Source organism: Hypanus sabinus, chromosome 3 (assembly GCF_030144855.1).
Source record: "Hypanus sabinus isolate sHypSab1 chromosome 3, sHypSab1.hap1, whole genome shotgun sequence".
Taxonomy (NCBI): Eukaryota; Metazoa; Chordata; class Chondrichthyes; order Myliobatiformes; family Dasyatidae; genus Hypanus; species Hypanus sabinus.
The window spans coordinates 90,611,858-90,634,915 of NC_082708.1; the positions used below are offsets into that span (position 1 = coordinate 90,611,858).

The 23,058-nt window shown below is 42.4% G+C and overlaps 1 protein-coding gene across 1 annotated transcript in view; it reads left to right on the forward strand.

The window, feature by feature from the left end:
• myo16 (myosin XVI) overlaps positions 1-23,058 on the forward strand; it is a 502,924-nt gene that overhangs the window by 367,119 nt on the left and 112,747 nt on the right. The window contains exon 22 of the mRNA XM_059963452.1: positions 5,618-5,818. Within this exon, the coding sequence (XP_059819435.1) occupies positions 5,618-5,818 (201 nt within the window). The remainder of the gene's footprint in view (positions 1-5,617; positions 5,819-23,058) is intronic.

Here is a 23,058-nt window from a genome sequence, read left to right on the forward strand (position 1 = left end):
ACAGCTTCTATCCCACTTATAAAACAATTGAATGGTTCTCTAGTATGTTAAGATGGTTCTTGACTTGGCATCCTACTTCATTATGACCTTGTCCCTTATTGTCTGCTTGCACTGCTCCTTCTCTGTAACTCTAATACTTCATGCTGCATTCTGTTATTGTTTTACCTTGTACCACCATAACACACTGTTGTAATGAATTGATCTGTATAAATGGTATGCAAGACCATAGATCCCTCAATATATGTGACAGTAAAAACCCTATACCATTAATAAGCTATTTTTCTGTTTTGTGTACGAGACTGGACATCCTGATATTTTGTTACTCATTTTATTCCATCTGCTATGTCCCACCCATTCACTTAGTTTGTCCAAGTTTTCTTTAAGCCTCTCTACATTCTATTGAGTAATTTCAATACCATTTTCTTTACAATAATCAGCAAATTTGGACACCTCAGCTAAATCTTGGTTAGAGATTGTAAATAGTTGGGGCCAGGCATTATTTCCTGTGGTACCACACTGGTTATAATCTCCCAACTCAAAAGTTCCTGAGAATAACTTTTGCTCCATCAAAATTTGCCTCTGCATTCCCTTTATTATATTAAGGAATACAAAATTAAGATGTTTTGGAGATTCTCATGGTCTTCTCCAGACTGCTTTGCTCAATCAGAGTGTTCCTAGCTGGATGCACAGTTGCTCTTGAGTAGATGATCAATTACAATCCATTTGCGGAAGGGATTTTATTAAATATTAAACATCAATAGAACACAGTGAGACACTTGGCCCAGCTGGAGGTCAGTATTCAATCTCATTGCTGTGAAAAGGAATCATAAATAGCCAAAACTGATTTTGATTCCCCTTCCATTTTCTTTGACTTTCATTAAACAAGATGGTGCATGCTGAATAAATACTTGAGATTTTTTTTTTTGCTGGGCTTGTTAACTTTTAAATATTAACTTAAAACATTATTCCTCTTCTAATATGAAATAGATAAAGCTTAATTAGCAGCAAACAATCAGCTGTGACCAAAAAATATTCTTAAGGTGCAGTATAATTTCCTCTGACAATTTTAATACTGATTGATTTTATCTACACCTCCCATGATGTTGCTGATTTTGTCTGGAATTCAACACAAGTTTCATGAGAGCAGTAGGTCGGGTAGTGGAGGGATTGATAATGGAGGTAAACCTGAAAGGAAGAATAGACATGGACAGAATAATGAGAAATTCTGAGCTGATGGGCTGAAATGTATTTATTTCAATGCAAGTAGTACTACAGAAAAGGTAGATGAGCTTAGATCCTGGACAGCATATAGAACTATCAGGCTGGCACACTTAAAGAAGAGGTTCCCATGGACCCCAGGCTGGGAACCCCTGTCTTAAAGATACTCTGTAAGACAAAGGCAGGATTAGGAGCTCAATTCAGATGTTTCAAATGTGATAGAGAGAGATATCAAAGAGGTGGAGGAATTACACTACTAATCAGGCAGAATGCAACAGTAACACCTAGAGAGGACATCATGGAGAGTTTATCTAGTGAGAAAAGGTGGGTCAACTTCAGAAAGAAGAGGGGTGCAATTACTGTGCTAGTATAGGCTGCTGAATTGCAGTAGGAGATGGAAGAACAGATATGTCTATAGATTATGGATAGATGTAAAAGCAACAAGTTAGTTGTAATAGGCAAATTTAATTTCCATAATATTGACTGGGAGGTATAGGTGAGGCATAATTTATTTGCTCTGTCCAGGAGGAGTTCATGACACTGTGTGTAGATAGCTCATCAAGGGAAATGTCCACAATATTGGTAAATGAACCTGAACAGATGATGACAGTTTCAGTGGGAGAACAGTTTGGAAACAGTGATAAGGATGAGGCTGGTCCTTGGGTGAAAGTGCTGATTTGGGCAAAAAAGCTAATTGCAGCAATATTAGGCGGGAGCTTGGGAAAGTAGATTGAGAGCCCCTATTACTGGGCAAGTCCACATCTGATGTGTTATTTATGGCCAGCTGGTCAGAAATCAGGACCAACATATTATGTGAGAAAAAAAGACAAGGACGGCAAGATTCGGGAACATTGGATGACAAGACATGTTGCAAATTTAATCACAGAGAAAGAAAGCATATGTAAGGCTTAAAACCCTGAAATTAGGCATGGCCCTTGAGGAATATAAAGGAAGAAATAAAGAACTTAAACATGAAGTCAAGCAGTCTTAAAGGAATCATGAAATGCCCTTTATGGCAAGGATTAAAGAGAATCCCCCAAGTCATTTTATTAATTCATTAGAAACAAGTTGGTTACTAGGGAGAGTGTGGGATCACTCAATGACAACGAAAAGTACCAAGTAAATATTTCACATTAATATTCCACCAAGTAGAGGGGCATGGAGAAAAACAAGGGTCAGGGCTAATATTTAGGTATGTAACTGATATGCTAATAATTTGATATCAAGGTGGACCTGGTGTTGGGGCTCCTGATGAACTTCAGAAGAATAAGCCACCAGGGCCACCAGGGCCTTACTAAGGGTGAATTTGTGGAATTCATTGCCACAGACAGTTGTGGAGGCCAAATCATTGGGTACATTTAAAATGGAGGTTCTTGATTAGTAAAGGCTTCAAAGGTTATAGGGAGAATGCGGGAGAATGGGGCTGAGAGGGAATATAAATCAACCATGATAGAATAGTGGAGTAGACTCAATGGGCTGAATGGCATAATCCTGTTCCTATGTCTTATGGTTTTAAGGCCTGTTCGGATGTCTCCTATGTTATTGAGAGAAACAAGGAAGGAGATTACCAGGATCTTGACAAAGATATTTTTATTCTCTTTAGTTGCCGATAAGCTTGTAAGAGGACTGGAGAGTAGCCAGTGTTTTTCAACTATTTAAGAAGGGCAGTGGAGTAAGCCAGGAAACTATATGCCAATGAGACCCTTGTTTCAATGATAGCTAAGTAGATGGAGAGATACTTGGGAACAGGATTGTCTCACATCTGGAAAAGCATAAAGTTATTACAGACCAAACCTCCGTGGAAAAAGCCTGCTTGCATTTACCCTATCTATATCTCTATTAATTTGTATACCTGTACCAAATCTCCCCTCAATTATGGTGTCATTCTTAAATTTGTTGATCTAGTTTATCACATTTTCATCCTAATTGTTGACATAGATGACAAACCACAATGGACCAGCACTGATCCCTGCAGCACACTGCTAGTCACAGGCTTCCAGTTAGAGAAACAACCATCTACTACCACCCTTTGGTTTCTCCCGTGAAGCCAAAGGCTAATCCAATTTACCACCTCATCTTGAATGCTGAGCAACTTAACTTTCTTAACCAACCTCCTATGTGTACAAATGTGTATAAGCCTGGAGCTTATAGTTTCTAAAGGTTAGATGTGTCTGTTTTACTCACAGTGCCAACTCCTATTCACCGGCCACTGGTAGAATTTCCCATCTTGGACTCCATTGAGTTGTGCACTCCCGTTGGATCAAACCCTATAGCCGGTTCTCTCGAGCTTCTTATCTCTCCATCTCCTAGTGAAAAGACCTCAACCTACGCCAGTCTGTCACAAAGCTTCTTCCCCAGATTTCTCTAGAACCTTCTCCCAATTCCACCATCCTAATTGGCTGACTTGACATTCCTAAGCTGAACATCACAACTACTTATCTTTAACAGTAACCCAAACACTACCAGCAGAACACACTGCTTTTACAGAAAGCCATTAAGTGAACTACCCTACACATTAGCAGTCAGGGTGTTATACTCAGTACTTAGTTAAACATTCAGTACCCGAGGTCTTGCTAGAGATGTTTGATTGGGTTAAGGTCTGGACTCTGACTGTAACACATAAGCACATCAATTTTCTTCATTTGAAGCTACTCCATGGTTGCTTTGGGTCCTTGTCCTGCTAAAAGATGAACTTCCTCCCAAGTTTAAGCTTTCTGACAGAGGCTAGCAGGTTTTTATTCAGGATCTCTTTGTGTTTAGCAGCATTTATCTTCCCATCAATCCTGACCAGATTTCCAGTCCCTGCTGTTGATAGCCAACCCTGTAGAAAGTATCCATCGTATTGTACAGTAGGGATGGGTTTACTGAGCTGATGTGCTGCATTGGATTTACGCCACATGAACCACTTAACGTTGAAGCCAAGATGTTCAACTTTAGTTTTATTTGACCACAAGTCCTTCTACAACATCTTTGCAGTATCTTTGCAAATGATTCTTTGCAAAGTCTTTACAGGCAAAACTGTGCTTTTTATTGTAGCCAGGCCTTCTTCCTTGCCATTCTTCCATAAATACACGTTTCGTTCAAGGTCTTGTGGAGCCATGAATTTCATCTTCCATTGCAATCACTGACTTCAGAGCGACTGCTTTCATCACAGTACCCTCTCTTGCAAGTCCTATTCTTCTCCGAGTAGCTAAGTTTAGAGGGGTGGCCTGACCTAGGCAGTGTGGCTGCAGTTTCAGATTTTTTCCATTTTTTCGCTTTGAACTGCACTGAACTCTGAGGTATGTTCAGTGCCTTTGGTGTGGCCTTGTACCGTTCCCCAGATATTTGCTTCTCTATTAGAATTTCCCTAACTTGGCTTGAATGCTCTTTTGTCTACACTTTCATTTGGTCTGTTAAAAATCTACCATACTTGTTGAGCCTTACAGAGAGAGGGGGTATTTATTCTGGTGATCCTCCAGTTTTCTACATCAACAAAATGTGTGAGTTGGTAAGGTAATACTAATACATGGTATTGTACCTGAGGAAATTTAATTTGAAAACTGCTTCAAACTCTGAATTTTGGTTTTTAATTTTTAGTAAATTGTTGACATGTTTTGAAGTTTTTTCTCTTGATTTGAAATGATGCAAAATGTTTTGTAGATTAGCTCAAAAATTTAATTTCAATATATTTTAAACTTGGAAAAGAAGACGGTAAAATATGAAAATAGCTGTGGGGGCTGAATACTTTTTTCAAGGCATTTCCAGACCCTTAGCATAGCTTCCAATAATTTTCCGACTGTTGATGTCAGGCTCACCGGTCTGTAATTTCTTGGCTCATTCTTAGAGCCTTTCCTTAAACAATGGAACAATATTAGTTATCCTCCAATCCTCTGGCACTTCACAAGTGGCTAAGAATGTTTTTAATATCTCTGCTAGGCCCCTGCTGTTTCTGCACCAGCTTCTCACAGAGTCTACCTTGTCAGGCCCTGCGGATTTATCAACCCTAATTTGCCTCAACACAGCAAACATCTCCTCCTCTGTAATCTATAGAGGGTCCATCACCTCACTACCATTTTGCGTTACTTCTGTAGTCTCTGCATCCTTCTCCAGCGTAAACACAGGTGCAAAAAGTCCTTTTACATTCTCCTCCCATCTCTTTCAGATCATATATAATAATCTGGATGTTTACATAAAACATAGAAATGTTTGGGCTGTTTTCAACAATTTACTTGTACACTAGTTTTACTAAAAGGCAAATTATCATTCACAGACCTTAGTTTTCATGCACTTTTTGAAAGGAAGAATTTAATATTGTTAAAGCTAAGGAGTGCTCAACCAATGCAAGTAGTTATTACCTCTTTAAGATCTGCTCTGGTTACACTGCGAATTTACTGAAAACTTTACCTTTACATTTCAGAAACCTGCTGGCTTGCTGTCAATGCTTGATGAAGAAAGAGAGACTCTTCAATCAACAGAACAAAATCTCAGCAAATGGCTGCAGACTCATTTAGAAACAGCTCAGATAAATGCTGTGTACATGCCCATGAAGGATGGAAATGAGAACGTCCCAACAAAAGGTCAAGCCATAACGTTCACTGTTATGCATTATGCAGGACGGGTGAGTTTAAATGAGATTAATTGAGGACAGCATTTAGATTTGAAGAAATCATTACATTTATTGATTGTGTGGCTCTACAAAATAGTCTCAGAAACTGCAAATAATCTTGTCTGGGTAAGCAGAATGCTTCATTGTTGAATAACATATTGACTTCAAAATATCCCTGGTATCTATAGATAATATTTCAGAAAATTGTTCACAAGCAACATAAAAGTTGCTGCCACAGGAATTATTTCACACTTAGAGAGCAAAATATACTTGCTAAAAGGCTTAATAAGTGAGCTGTTCATTTAAATAGAGAATTGAAGTTATCAAGAATTCCAGATTAACATTTCAGTTGAGACCTAAAAGCATGCTGCATCACTGAAGCAGGAATTTAACTGTCTTTGTCTCCCTTTTCACTAAATGGGTAATCTCCACATGGAACCAGAGGCTATGAGTAAAACGCTGAATGAGTACTTGATATTCAACAGGGGAAGGATGTGATAGATTAAGGGGAGGGTATGCTGAGATTATTTTATTTATTTAGTGATACGGAGCAGAGCAGACTTTACCGGCCCAATGAGCTGCCCTGCGCAGCAACCGATATATTTAACACTAGTTTAATCACAGGTCAATTTACAATGACCGATTAACACAGCTTTTGGACTGTAGGAGGAAACCGGAGCGCCCACATGGAGCAGGTACAGTGCCAGAACTGAATACAAACTCCAGTGCTCTGAGCCGTAATAACATCACACTAACTGCTACGCTATGGTGGTGCCCCAGAGTCATGAAGTTTGGGCACTTCAATCAGGCAAGAGGAAGTGCTAGGCATATTGAAGCCCATCAGGGTGCATAAGCCTCCTGGGCTGGGTGGAATTAAAGAAAGCAGTGGAGGAGATTACTGGGGCTCTGGTAGAGATTATTGCATTTTTATTCACCACAGATAAGGTATCAGAGGACCTGGAGATAGGCAATGTTGCCCTCTTTTTCAAAGTGAGCATTAGGGATAAGCCTGGAAACTATGGTTCAGTGAGTCGTCTGCTGTAGAAAAGTTGCTGGAGAAGATGATGGGTTGGGAAACATCAGTGGGGGGGGCATGGAATGCCTTGCCATGGCCATCAGTAGAGGCAATTACATTGGGGCATCTATGTATCTCTTAGGTAGGTACATGGATGATAGTAACATCGAGAGCTATGCAGGAGGGAAGAGTGAGATTGATTTTAGAGTAAGTTGAAAGTTGTGTACAATATCCTGGACCGAATGGCCTGCACTGTGCTGTTAAGTTCTATATATTAAAGCTGACCAGCTCCTTATCAGTTGTTTTCAGTGTCTTGCTGCTTCAAGTACTTGTCAAAATATATGTACAGTGGTCAGAGTATCCCACTCCGCTGTCTTCTCAGGCTGTGCATTCCAAATAGAAACCATGTGAACAGGTTGTCTATTAGTTTTAAATGTTTCTATTATGGCAAAAATGTTCTCAATTTTCTTTCTCACTATGCCTTCATAATATTGTACAACTTAATAATTTCCCCTTCAATGCTTCTGTTCCAAAGAAATAAAACCCATTGTGTCCAATCTCCCCTCATTGCTGAAATATTGCACCCCAGGCACCTCCTGATTGAGCCACAAGCAGCTGTAGGTGTATAAATAAAGAGCTGTTGGGGGAGGCAAGAGAAACAGATGGACAACAATTCAAATTGAGACCATTCATCTGGACTGAAACTTGTCTTGCATACCATCAAGAAGATTAACTCACCACAACAGTGCATTGGGGTAATAAAGGTAAAACAATAACAGTGCAAAATAAAGAGTTACAGTTGCAGAGAAAGTGCAGCTCAGGTAAACAATTATGTGCGAAGTCACAATGAGGTAAATTGTGCTGTCAGGAGTCAATCTTATCAGACTAGGGAACCATTCAATAGTCTTATAACAGCAGGACAGAAGCTGTTCTTGAGTCTGGTGGTGCATGTTATGTCTGGTAACTCCAAAATATTGAATTGATTGAAAGCTAAAACAGGGTGCCGGGAATAGTGTATCATTTGTTAGTTTTTTTCTTTAAGCAAAGCAGCCTTATGGTATCTAGTCCACAGCTTTCTGCCAGAGTGCAGGTGCAGATGTTACTCCAAAAAAAAAACTATTATAGTGATAAAGACCTTTTTGTGTGTTTATGCTGAGAAAATCTTTGGACTCTTTTTCCATCTCCATTGCTAGATAGGCCTTAGTTCTGTCCACTTTGCTGAAGTGGTTTCCCCCAGAAAGGTTTGCAAAAATATCCTCTATCCTGCGCAGAGGGTCTTGGTCTACTTTCAGTACTGTGTTGATGTTGACCTTAACATCACCACAGATCTTGACAGAACCATTCTTCTTGGCTAGTAGGCAACACTCAACCTTAGAAAGAACTCCTTCAATCTCCATGCATATTCAAATCACTGGCTATTTTATCACAGATGGTATAAGGAACTGGTCGGGCTTGATAAAAAGTGAGTGTGGCATTATGTGGCATTTAGTTCTATTTTACCCTTGATATGTTGAATTTTCCAATCCCATCCTCATTGCCACTGTTATGTTTTGTCCAAAACATTAAACTAATTGAAAGTAAAAACATAGACCCAGGAATAACATATCCTAGCTTTGTTTTCACTTTAAGCAAGGTGTGAACATATGTCAAGCATCGTGACATATGCCATGCATGTTCTTTTACATATAATCCAGAAAGAATTATTTAACAACAAAAACTGCTTTATCGAACACTGTATTAACAATATTACTGAAATATTAAATACATAACAGTATGTGCTTTCGGGCTTTTGTATTTTCTGCATGATGGGATGCAAGGAGAAGAGAGAATGTCTGGGGTGAGTGGGGTCTTTGATTATTCTGCTTCCTTTACTAAGTCAGTAAAAAGTACAGAGAGAGTCCACTATACCTCAATACATAAAACATAGAATGTAGCACAATATAACCCCTTTAGTTGAGGATGTTGTGCAGCTCTCTTACCCTACTCCAATGCTCCTCTACCACTACCCCAGCAGTACATCCCCATGCACTTACCACTCTCTGTGTAAAAATCCCACATACCTCTAAATTTCAGCCATTACTTTCCTCCAAACCACAACTAATTAAATAAAGTAAGGAAGATGTAGGATCAGGTGATGTGCTGTAGCTGCATGATGGTGGACCCCATCGTGGTTCCAGGTGGTCACACCTGCAGCAAATGATGCAGTGTTTGAAGGAGGGGAGAATTATCTGGACACTCTTTTTCTGGAGGTAGGCACACTCATTAGATTAGCTGCCTCAAATTCAGTCTATGGTCAGGGACAGGAGGGTGTGACTGTGAGTGAGGAGGGTAGTGGGATCCAAGAGATGGTGCTGGAGGAGCCTCAGCCCTTGAGCTTGTCCAACAAGTCTGTGATTCTTGCTCCCCGTGTGGATGAAAGTGGAGGCTGTAGGAAGGATGAGCAATCTAACTGTGGCACCGTGGTTCAGGGAGCCACTCAAGAGTGGGGAGAGAAGAGAAATGTCATGGTAATTGGGGATAGTTTAGGTCAGGGTTCTCTGTTGCAGGCATAGTGTGTCCCAAAGGCTGTGTTACCTGTCCGGTGCATGGGTTTGGGAAGTCCTATCTGACCTGCAGAGGAATTTGCAGTGGGAAGGGAGAATCCAGTTGTGATGGTCCATGTAGGCACCAACGAAGAAAGTAGAATGAGGAAAGAGGTTCAGCTGAGGGAATTTGAGTGCTAGGAACTAAATTAAAAAGCTGAACCAAAAAGGTGGACATCTCTGGATTACAAATGAGCCACATGCAAATTCACACAAGGTTAAGAATATTAGAGAGTTAAATCCTTGGCTCAAGGATTGGCGTGGGAGAAGTGGGTTTGAATTCAATGGAAGCTGGCACCATTATTGGGGAAGGGGGGAGCCGGTCCATCGGGATGGGCTCCACCTGAACCGTGATAGGGCTTGGATCCTGGTGAATCGCATAACTAGAGTTGTGGATAGGGAATGAAACTAAATAGCAGGGGGTGGATTCAACAGATTGGAGAAGTGTATGTAACCCTCTGAGTCGCCTCAGGCTCGCTCAGCTCGTTCTCCGTCTAGGGGGAGCAGCCTTCGGCCCGCCAAAGTGGGTAATCAGCTGGTGTGGATGCTGTGTGATGTCTCCCCCGCCTCAACAAAAAAAACAGACAGTACACCATATGCGATTAAATGAGTACAATTTATAAAGGTTACTATAACTAAGTGATTAATAACGATACAGTATATATGAAGGAAAAAAAAATAAAGAAAAGGCGCCAAACTTATCAAAGTCCAAACCACTTCATGCACAACCGTTGGAGCTCAATTACTGAAGTCTTCTGGCCACCATTCAATCCCCTCTGAACTCCTCAACTCACAGCTCAGGACCTCCCGAAGTGGTCAACCAAACACATCTATCTTCGTCTCCTCTCCTCGGGGTGCCTCCTGGCTTCGGACCCCCACTTGGGGTCCATTCCTCGCCCAGTTTACAGCATCACGTCCTCTCTCTCTCACCCCCTTGCGCTGATCTACCCAAAAGCTCGCCAACAATAGCTTACAGACTCAGAAGAAAGAACAACATTAATCCCAATTGGTTTACAAAGGAATACAATTCTCATTATCGGTAAATTATAACCCAAACAAGCTTCCAGCACTCTCTCGCAACAAAGAAGCATTCCTACTTTTAACAAAACAAAGAAGCCATTTTGATTACATACAGTAACAAAGAAAAAGAGGAAACCCCCTTTACATGTAGATAAAGTAAAAGAGGAAAGTGTGGATAAAGATAAAGTAAAAGCAAAAGTTAGAAAAGAGAAAAGTAAGGGTGGAGTGCAGAAAAGTCAAGTGCATAACAGAGAATGATTACTAGATTTTAAAGGCACAATGAGTGTAAGGACACTTTATCTGAATGTCTGTAGCATTCAAAACAAGATCAGTGAACTTGTGGCACAAATGGGTACTTCGCATTTGTCTTCACTGTGAAAAACACTAGCAGTGTGCCAGAGGTCTGTGAGTGTCAGAGAGTAGGAGTGAGTGCCATTGCTATTACAAAGGAAAAAGTGCTAGGCAAACTCAAAGGTCTTAAGGTGGATAAGTCACCTGGACCAGATGGACTACATCCCAGAGTCCAGAGAGAGGTTGCTGAAGAGATAACAGATGCATTGGTCATGATCTTTCAAGAATCACTTAATCCTTGCATGGTCCCAGAGAACTGGAAGTTTGCAAATGTCACTCCACTCTTTAAGAAGTGAGGAAGTCAAAAGAAAGGACATTATCGGCCGTTGGCCTCACCTCAGTGGTTGGGAAACTGCTGGAGTCCATTATTAAAGATAAGGTGCTTGGAGGCTAATGATCAAATAAGTCAAAGTCAGCATGGTTTCTGTGAAGGGAATTCTTGCCAAACAAATGTGCTGGAGTTCTTCAAGGCGTAACTAGCAAGGTGGACAAAAGAGGTAGTGGATGTCATTTAATTGGATTTTCAGAAGACATTTGATAAGGTGCCACACATCAGGCTGCTTAACAAGATAAAATCCTATGGTGTTACAGGAAAGATACTGGCATGGATAGCAGAATGGCTGACAGGTAGGAGACAGTGAGTGGGAACAAAGGGGGCCTTTTCTGGTTGGCTGCTCATGACTAGTTTTGTTCCTCAGGGGTCAGTAATGGGACCGCTACTTTTTACATTGTTTGTTAATGATTTCAATAATGGAATTGATGGCTTTGTGGCAAAGTTTGCGGATGATACAAAGATAGGTGGAGGAGTAGGTAGTGCTGAGGAAGCAATGCAATTCCAACAGGACTTAGGTAAATTGGAAGAATGGGCAAAAGAGTGGAAGATGGAAGTGTTGGGAAATGTATGATAATGCATTTGGTAAAAGGAACAATAATGCAGACAATTATCTAAATAGGGAGGAAGTTCAAAGATCAGAGGTACACAGAGACTTAGGGTTTCTCATGCAAGACTCCCAGAAGGTTAGTTTACAGGTTGAGTCTATGGTAAAGAAGGAAATTGCAATGTTGGCATTTACTTCAAGGGGAATAGATTATAAAAGCAAGGTTAATGCTAAGGCTTTATAAGACACATAGGCTGCACTTGGAGTATTGTCAAAAGTTTGGCCCCCATTTCTCAGAAAGGATGTGTTGTCATTGGAGAGAGTCCAGAGGAGGTTCACAAGGATGATTCCAGGAATGATGAGGTGAACATTTGAGGAGTGTTTGCCAGCTTTGAGCCTGTACTCACTGGAATTTAGAAGAATGTATAGAGATCTTATTGAAACCTACCAAATTTTAAAAGGAGCAGATAAGGTGGTTGTGCAGAGGATGTTTCCTATGGTGGGGTCATCCAGAACTAGAGGGCAAATCCTCAAAATTGAACAGAACTAAGGGGGATTTGTGGTAATTGAATAGAACAGAGGTAAGAAGGATTTTTTTTAGCCAAAGTGTAGTGAATCTGTGGAATGCTCTGCCACAGACAGACTGTGAGGCTAAGACTGTGAGTATATTTGAAGCAGAAGTTGATAATTTCCTGATTGGTCAGGGCATCAAAGGATACAACGAAAAGGCAGGTGTATGGGGTTGAGTGGGATCTGGGATCAGCCATGATGGAAAAGCTGAGCAGACTCAATAGGCTGAATGGCTTAATTCTGTTCCCATGTCTTATGGACCATTCTCACACCTGTATGCTGAGTGTTATCATCCATGATTCTGTCGGTGAATTTGTTGATGTCAGAGCTATGTTTAACCATACAATCATATGGATAACGAGTAGAAAAAGTGGCTAAACACTCAGCCCAGATATGATGGTCATTGAGGAGGAAATGAAGTTTCCAATCTGTACTGATTGTGATCTCCCAGTGAGAAAGTCAAAGGTGAAATTGCAAAGGGTGAAGCAGAGAACTAGGTTTTGTTGTATGATGATACATCTTGAGTAGATGGTAGTATTGAATGCTGAGCTGTAGTCATTGTACAATTGCTATTGAACATTGTTCGATTGTCTTTCTTATTACCAAAACTGTACACAATACTGTGTGGCCTCACCAATAGCTTACATAACTGAGAACAATGTCCCTAATGCTAAACACAAAATACACTGCAGATGCTGTGGTCAAATCAACATGTACAAACAAGCTGGATGAACACAGTAGGTCAGGCAGCATCCGTTGAAACGAACAGTCAATGTTTCGGGCCGAGACCCTTCGTCAGGACTGAAGAAGCAGGGGGCAGGGGCCCTATAAAGAAGTTGGGGGCGGGAGGGTGGAAGGTGCCAGCTGAAAAACCAATCAGAGGAAAGATCAAGGGGCGAGGGAGGGGATAGGCAGGAGAGGTGAAGGAGGAATGTAAGGGGAAAGCACTCTGGGTACTAGAAGAAGGCAGAATCATGAGAGAGGTGATAGGCAGCTAGAAGAGGAGGCAGAGTGAAAGTGGGATGGGGAAGGGAGTGGGAGGAAATTACTGGAAGTTGGAGAATTTGATGTTCATACCAAGGAGTTGGAGACTACCCAGACGGTATATGAGGTGTTGCTCCTTCAACCTGAGTTTGGCCTCATCATGGCGTAGAGGAGGCCATGTATGGACATATCTGAATGGAAATGTGAAGCGGAGTTGAAGTGGGTGGCAACTGGGAGATCCTGTCTGTTGTGGCGGATGGAATGGAGGTGCTCGACAAAACGGTCCCCCAATCTGCGTTGGGTCTCGCCGATGTAGAGGAGGCCACACCAGGAGCACTGGATGCAATAGATGACCCCAGTAGACTCACAAGTGAAGTGTTGCCTCACCTGAAAGGACTGTTTGGGGCCCTGAATGGTGGTAAGGGAGGAGGTGTAAGGACAGGTGTAGCACTTACGCTTGCAAGGATAAGTACCAGGTAGGAGATCTGTGGGGAGGGACATGTGGACCAGGCAGTCGCGGAGGGAATGATCCCTGTGAAAAGCAGAGAGGGGTAGAGAGGGAAAGATGTGCTTAGTGGTGGGGTCCTGTTGAAGGTGGTAGAAGTTGCGGAGGATAATATGCTGGATCCGGAGGCTGGTGGGATGGTAGGTGACAACAAGGGGAGCATGGTCCCTGTTGTGGTGACGGGAGGATGGGGTGAGGGCCGAAGTGTGGGAAATGGAGGAGATGCAAGTGAGGGCATCATTGCCCTAATGCTAAACTTGATGCCCGGGCAAATAAAGATCAGCATGCTGAATGCCTTCTTCACCACCTACTTGCACCTCTACATTCAGTGAACTGTGTACTTCAAATTCCCAAGTCCGTCTTTTCTTCAACGCTCATCAGTACCCTGCTATTCACTCTTTAGGTCTTAACTTGGTTTAAATATCCAAAATGCATCTCCTCAGTCTTATCTAAGTTGAAATCCATTTGTCAATCCTTAGCCCATCTTCATAGCCAATCAAGATCTCTTCATAATTCATTGTAGCCTGTTTCACTATCTGCAAGACTCCTAATTTAGACCCATCAGCAAACTTGCTAATCAGGCCTTGAACATTCACATCCAAATCAGTTATATTTCCACCCATCAGAGATATTGATCAGGAGCGCTGAATATGCTGGGCCATTAGCAATGTCAGTTATCCCTCCCAACAAACTCCTTAGCCATCTTCCATCAGGCAGGAGGTACCATTGCATTAGGACAGGAACCGTTAGGATGGGATATAGTTTCTTCCTCCGGACCATGAGACTGCTGAACTCACTGCCGCCACCCAGGTCTCATCACGTATGAAGCAACAGTAGCATTATACTGTTTACTTTATTATTTGTTAATTTATTTGTGGTAATATTACTTTAATTGTTACAGTAGGTGTGTGAGTTACATACATGTACTGTGTTGTTCACCTTGGTCCAGGGGAATGTGTTTTGTTTGGTGTTACACATGTGTATGGTTGAATAACAATAAACTGAAATTGAACTTGAAATAATGAATGACAGAGATTCCTGGGGCACTCCACTTGTCAGACAATTGACGTTCGACCATCTCCCTCTGCTTCCCATCATTGAGATAATCTTGAAACCATCTCACTAGCTTTCTCCCCTGAATCCCATGTGACCCAATCTTCCAGATAATCTTGCCACGTAGGACCATGTCAAAGACCTTGCTGAAGTCCATATAGAGAACATCAACTGCCCCTCCATTTATCTGTCCCCTTAGTTGCCTCATTGAAAATCTATAAAAGATTTGTTGGATATGATCGCCCATGCACAAAGTTATGCTGACTATTCCTGATCAGGCATTGACTATCCATGTGAATGTAGATCCTTAGAACTCTACCCAGTAACTTCCCTTCATCTGAAGTCAGGCTCCCCTGTAATTGCTAGACTTCTTGAACAATAGAACACCATTAGCCTCCCTAACTTATATTATATAAGTTTGCATTTGGCCTCATCATCGCAGTGGAGAAAGTGGAGGATAAACTGTTCCATGTGGGAATGGGCAGGAGAATTAAAATTGGCTTGCAACTGGGAGGTCCATGTTGCCATAGTGAACAGAGAACAGAGAACAAGATCAGTACAGTAGTCCTAGTCAACACTAGGTCTCACCAATATAGGGGAAGCAACATTGAGCACCAAATGTAATAGATGGGCTTGGAGGAGGTACCCATGGATCACTGTTTCACATTGAAGGGCTAGGTGCCTCTAAATCTCCTTGAAATGGCTCCTAATGTGTGGGACTTGCTATTTTTCCCCTGCTTCCCATCATGCCACACGTTTCTGATCCAGCATTCTACATCAAACCCAACACCACTCCCAGCCCCTTTCCCTGCCATCTGTCCCCAGAGACCCATCCTCCACCATCTCATTTCCCACCCTGGCCCTGCCCTAATACCCTCTTCTGATCCTGCTCATGGCCCTAGCTCTAACCCCAGCTGTTCACTCCACACTCTCTGATATCCTGCTCTCTGGCACTGAGTGGTCAGTTGTCAGCAGAAGCTTCCACCTTTGTACCCCTGTGAAAATACTTCAAGGTGTTTTGGGACCATCATGATGTTGAGCTCTTGTTCCATCACCTCAGCCTCTGTACCTATTTCTTAAATAAGGATTCCTTAATCCCCACCTCAATGGCCTTTTCTCCTATCTCCAATACTCCTTACTTTGTGGCCTTCGATCTTTCTCAAACTTCTAATTTCCAATTTCCTATGCAACATTAATCCATCTTGACTTCTGCACTCCCCTTACCCACTACAACATTGTCTCTTCTGAATACCGTATTTTCTGTTAACTGTGCTAATCCAGATCTCATCATCAAACACAGAGGCAAGGGTGGTGCTGATGTAGGTTGGTGGACAGACCCCTACTTTGCTGAAGAGAGATGAAATAGAACACAGAAGAGGTCAGCAGAGGAACAGACTCGTTGGTCCACAATGTTGTGCTGAACCAATTAATTTAGTAATCAAATGGCCAACAAAACTCATTTCTTTTGTTTACATGATGCTTGTTTCCTTCCATTTCCCTCACATTCATGTACCTACCTAAGTATCTTTTAAAAGTCCTGACTGTATCTGTATCTGCCTCTATCACCGCCGTGGGCAGCATATTTGTGGTAACCACCACTCCCTGTGTAAAAACAATTTGCCCCTCACATCTCCTTTGCAATTGTGCAAACACGAGGAAATCTGCAGATTCTGGAAATTCAAGCAACACACACAAAATGCTGGTGGAACGCAGCAGGCCGGGCAGCATCTATAGGAAACAGTACGGTCTATGTTTCGGGCTGAGACCCTTCATCCGGACTAACTGAAAGAAAAAGTGGTCTGATGGGGAAGGTCTAATGAGTTCTCCATTCTGAGCATTCTGAGTTGGTAGTGGCCCTTACCTCCCTGGCGAATAAATACCCCAGTGCACAGACAGCGAGTCCTAGTTATTGTATGCTCAGGATGTTACACAGAAATATAGAAAAACCTACAGCACAATACAGGCACTTCGGCCCACAAAGTTGTGCTGAACATGTCCCTACCTTAGAAATTACCAGACTTCTCCATAGCCCTCTATTTTTCTAAGCTTCATGTACCTATCCAAAAGTCTCTTAAAAGACCCTATAATATCCACCTCCACCACTGTTGCCGGCAGCCATTCCACACACTCTCCACTCTCTGAGTAAAAAATTGACATCTCCTCTGTACCTACTCCCCAGCACCTTAAACCTGTGTCCTCTTGTGGCAACCATTTCAGCCCTGGGAACAAGCCTCTGACTATCAATGCCTCTCATCATCTTATACACCTCTATCAGGTCACCTCTCATTCTCTGTTGGAGAAAAGGCCTGCTCTCCATCCAGGTAACATCCTTGTAATTTCCTCCGCACCCTTTCTATGGCTTCCACATCCTTCCTGTAGTGAGGCGACAAGAACTGAGCACGGTGCTCCAAGTGGGGTCTGACCAGGGTTGTATATAGCAGCAACATTACCTCTCAGCTCCTAAATTCAATTCCACGATTGATAAAGGCCAATACACCATACACCTTCTTAACCACAGAGTTAACCTGCGCAGCTGCTTTCAGTGTCGTATGGACTCGGAGCCCAAGATCCCTTTGATCCTCCACACTGCCAAGAGTCTTACCATTAATACTATATTCTGCCCTCATATTTGACCTACCAAAATGAACCACTTCACACTTATCTGGGTTGAACTCAATCTGCCACTTCTCAGCCCAGTTTTGCGTCCTATCGATGTCTTGCTGTAACCTCTGACAGCCCTCCACACTGTCCACAGCACCTCCAACCTTGTGTCATCGGTGAACTTACTAACCCATCCCTCCACTTCCTCATCCAGGTCATTTATAAAAATCACAAAGAGTAAGGGTCCCAGAGCAGACCCCTGAGGCACATCACAGGTCACCGACCTCCATGCAGAATATAACCCATCTACAACCATTTGTTGCATTCTGTGAGCAAGCCAGTTCTGGATCCACAAAGCCAGGTCCCCTTGGATCTCATGCCTTCTTACTTGACAAAGCCATGCTGACTATTTCTAATTATATGTGCGCCTCTCCAAATGTTCATAAATCCTGCCTCTCAGGATCTTTTCCATCAGCTTACCAACCATTGAAGTGGGACTCACTGGTCTATAATTTCCTGGACAATTTCTACTCCCTTCCTTGAATAAGGGAAAAACATCTGCAACCCTTCAATCCTCCGGAACCTCCCCTGTCCCCATTGAAGATACAAAGGTCATTGCCAGAGGCTCAGCAATCTCCTCCCTCACCTCCCACAGTAACCTGGGGTACATTTTATCCAGTCCCAGAGACCTATCCAGCTTGATGCTTTCCAAAAGCTCCAGCACACCACTTTTTTAATGTCTATATGCTCAAGCTTTTCAGACTGCTGTAAGTCATTCCTACAATTGCCAAGATCCTTTTCCATAGTGAATACTAAAGCGAAGTATTCATTAAGTACCTCAGCTATCTCCTCCGGGTCCATACACAATTTCCCACTGTCACACTTGATTGGTCCTATTCACTCACGTCTTATCCGCTTACTCTTCACATACTTGTTGAATGCCTTGGTGTTCTTGATACATTATTGTTGGTTTGTCCACACCCATTCAAGAAGGGCGAAGCTTCAATTCTTGTGGAACCAAGTGCTCCTATTATGAGGAGGCTAGTGGGAACCTGCAAGGAGAAAACTGGAGAGAGTTTTCTGAGAACATTGTCATTCATCCTGTGTTCCGAGCTGCTTTTGAGGAAGTATGTGGCTGCATTGGACTGGTTGATGAGCATAAGCAAGGGACTGTGTGGTTCACCCACCCATTCGAAACCAGTCATGTTACGGTATGGGGAAATAAATGACAGGAAACTCCAAATTTCCCGGAGTGTCTGATGCTGAAGCCCTCTTGGTGGATGCTCTGGAAGACCATGAAGAGGAATCACATTTAGCTGCTGGGGTACTGGTGAGGCTTAAACTGCAGAAGCCTTCAATTATACAGGTGAACAGGATGACAGTGATTGTCAGGAACACTTTGGAGCGGGAGGTCACCCTCAGGCGGGGTGGGGGGCTGCCAGTTGCACAGCTCTTTCTGGTGACGGAAATATCTAGTTTCCCTGTGAGACAAGCCGGGGAGAAACTTTGTGAAAAAGGGAAAGTTGACTACTGAGTCATAGGGCTGGACAGGGAGAGAGAGTGGGAGAGCATTCCTGCCCCTGGAGTCAAACCATGTGCCAGTTTTCCATCATGGGGAAGGCAGAGAAAGGCGAGGGCAGAACTGAGTGGTAGATCATTTGGGAGCTTCTAATGGTGCCATTCCACAAGCATACTGCAACTTGACTGCACTGAAGATGAAGCAGTTGCCGGAATTGGGTCCTGAGGAAGTGGCAACCGCTCAGTGAGATGACCTATGCATTGATTCTGTTTGGTCAGTGGTGTGAAAGGGGACATGGCTCAAGCAGACAGGATGAAACACTCTGCAGTGTCTCTACTACTGAGAGAATGGCCCAGACTGGAGTTGAGCAACCAGATTTTATACCAGGTCATGTCACCTCCAAACGGGCCTCAGCATTCCCAGCCGGTTCTGCTTGAGAACTATTGGAGGATTACCTTGAAGTCACTGCATGATGATTCCGGTCATTTGGGGGTTGACAAGACCTATGGATTGTTCAGTGATCAGTTCTACTGGCCCCAAATGAAGCCGGAGGTTGAGGAGCATTGCAAGTCATGCACTCGATGTTTGCGGAGGAGGACATTGTCTATGAGAGCCACTTCATTAACCCACTTGCAGAGTACAGGGCCCCTTGACCTGGTGTGTATGGATTTCCCATCAATAGAGCCAGATGCCAGCAACATGGCGAATGTCTTGGTCATTATGGATCATTACACCAGATGCACACTAGCCTTCCCTACCAAGGATCAGAGGCCGTCCACTGTGGCCAAAGTGCTATGGGAGAAGTATTTCATTTATTATGGCTGCCCCAGGGGTGGATACATAGTGATCAGGGACAGGATTTCGAGAGTAGGCTCATACATGAGTTACTGAGCATGCTCGGAGTCGAGAAGTTGAGGACTACGCTTTATCATCCGCAAGGTGATCCGAGAAGTTCAATCGGACCTTGCTAGACATGCTCAGAACCTTGGAAATCAGCAAGAAGAACAAGTGGAGTCAACATATTGGACGTCAGGTCCACTGCTACAACAGTACATGAAATTAAACTACCGGGTACTCGCCATATCATCTGATATTTGGGCGTGAGGCAAGCTTACCCATTGACCTTTATTTTGAGACTGACAAGAGTGACTTATCACCAAAGACTTCTCTAAAGTATTTGTCGAATATGAGAAGGGAGCTGAAAAAGGCTTATGAATTAGCTGGGGTTGTGGCTGCCAAGCAGAATCCAGGAAATTAGAGGAGGTATGATCAAAAGATGAGGTTCTCCCAACTGCTGCCAGGAGACTGAGTCCTCATATGAAATTTGGGATTATCTGGGAAGCATAAGTTGGCGGACCGCTGGGCAGCTTCACCCTATGTAGTGGAGAGTCAGATGTCATACGTACCAGTTTTCCGGGTGAAAACAGGATGGGAATGGAACCAGCTTCTGCCTCAGGGTTAAGAGGTACGTGTTGGGCCAGAGCCTGACCTGGACCCTACACCTAGTAAGAGGACTCTGCGGCAACGTGGATGAACTGAAGGACAAGCAGCAGGAAGGACTAGACTGACCTCACCACTGAATGTAATACGGAATCAGTGGATGAGGAAATGGGGGCGTGGTTTATGCTGCCCTTCACAAACTCCCCAATAATTGATGAAGAGATTCTCACGCTGAGTCAGGTGAAATGGGGGGAACTAGCAGTGGACAGGCAGGTTTGTGGTTAGAAAATGACGGGAGGCTGAACTCGAAAGTAATTGGGCACGAGGGTGAGCTCAAGTGATGAGGGGACCCGAGTTGTCAGGGAGCATGAGTAATGGGCAGGCAGGGGCCTCCCCACGTAGACAGGGAGTGTCTGAAGCTGAAGAAGTAGATGATGGGGTCATGAGGTCCCAAAGAGTTAGGAGACCAATGACAGACTGGCCTAGGTCACACCTGGAAAATAGAGTCCGGCACCCATCCCCTTGGTGAGATAAGTCACTGCCACAGACAACTGGGTTGGACTTCGTGCTTTATATGAAGGGGTGACAAATTATCTCAACATCATGAGGACGTGACTAATTTTGATGGGGGGAGAGTGTAACACCCTGGGAAAGGTCTCACTGCTAACATAATGGTCTTTCTGTAGAAGTAGTTTCGCATGAAATTAGGAGGTGTTCTTGACAGCGAAGAAGGATTTTTCAGATTACAGGGGATCTTGATCAGTTATGGAAGTGGGCCAAAGAGTGACAAATAGATTTCAATATGGACAAGTATGAGTTGGTGCATTTTAGAAAGACAGACCACAGTAGGACTTACTATATAACATGAACGGTGGGACTCAATGGAGTGCAATAGAACAGAGGGACCTTGATGTACAAGTACATACTCATTGAAAGCAGCATTACAGGTAGACAAAGTGGTTCAGCAGTCAGCGCACTGAGTATAGGAGGAACAATATAAGTTAGTGAGGGGAAAGATTTAAAATGAGATGAGTAGGGTAATTTTTTTTTGTGTAGAGGGTTGGGTAGTCTGTATATGAAGTGAGCAACCAGAGAAAGTGGTGGAGGAAAGTTGAACAAGTACTATTTGAGAAAGAAACTCTTGGGTAGGTACATAGAAGGATGAGGCTTACAGGAAATTGAGACTAACTAGTGAGCATAGACTCATTAGGCTGAAGAGCAGGTACCTGTTCTGTATTGCTCTCTGATTCTATGGACAATATGGAGCTGACTGAGTGGGATTACAACTGAGATACGGATCTGGGAGAAAACCTGTTCACTTATTCTTCTAATGTATTTGAGATTTATATAATAACAAATTGGTAGCATTGCTGCAGATCCTGTTGTAAACAGTGTCAGGAAGATTTTTGATGCCAAGGATCACTGCAGCCATGTCAACCATGAATTATTTGCCTGATTTGAGGTCTCAATTTTTATGTACCCTTTTTCTTATTTTGTCAAAAAGAAGGAACGCCACTCTTTACTCTTTTATTGTGCTTAACCCATTCAAGATTTCACATATTTTCTCCATAACTACAAAGCTAATGTCTTTCTCCTTTGTACTGGTTAAGTATTAATTTTGAAGCCTATCTACACTTTCTTCCACCAAAGTGTGTTACCTTTTCATTCCTTTTCTTTTTACAATATTTTTATTCAGAAGAAACAAAAAACAAGATTTACAGAGTGCAACATATAGATACATCTCAACATAACTTGTGTACATTCATATATTGTGATAAAATTGGTCAAAATGTTATAGCATAACACATAAAGGTATACCACTCTGTAATCAAAAATTTAAAGATAGGTCATACATCATAAAAAATTTTATATAAAAAAAGTCAACCCCCTACCAACTACCAAAGAAAAAAGCTGATGGATGATAATGGATAAATTAGAAAAGAAAACATATTCGCTAAAGAAGAGAAGATAAAAATATACATAAAAGTCTATGCACTGTTAAACTTTATAAATTGGAAAAGTAATTTCGGAATGGTCCCCAGATATCATAAAAAGATTGTTTTGAATTCAAGACTGAGCAGCGGATCTTTTCTAAATTTAAATAATACATAATATCACGTAGCCATTGAAGATGTGTAGGAGGGGTAGACTCCTTCCATTTAAGCAAGATTGCTCTCCTTGCTAAAAGAGATGTAAAAACTAAAACCTGTAGGTTAGAAGTATTTAAAGCTATATCTTCATCTGCAATAATACCAAACAAGGCAGTAAGGGGATTTGGGTCAAATTGGACCCTAAAAAGTTGTGAGAAGGTATGGAATTTAAATCATACTGGATAATAAATGGATATCTGTAAAAATGTGTTTTTGGTTCCATTTAAATCAAAATGGAATTTAAATCATAACCCTTTTTAATCCATGCTACTTCAGTAAGTATTTTTAATATTTATCAGTGTCCTCATCTCATCTTGCAATGAGCGCGGGCAATTTCCTTTGCTTGTCTAATTTCTACCTATTTGCTTAGCCTTTCAAGCTGTCTTATTTATTGTCCAGTTGTAGTTTTAAGATTTACTTTCTTCCCTTCTGAATGGATGCTCTCCTTGCCAAACTCTCTTAAACCATTCCAGCAGGACTGGCAAATCTGCCTTCAGGGACACTGCTGCTGACCTCATTCTGGAGTTCTGGAGTAATTTATCTGATTCCACCTTTTCACTGACCAGAACCTGAAGCTTTCCCTT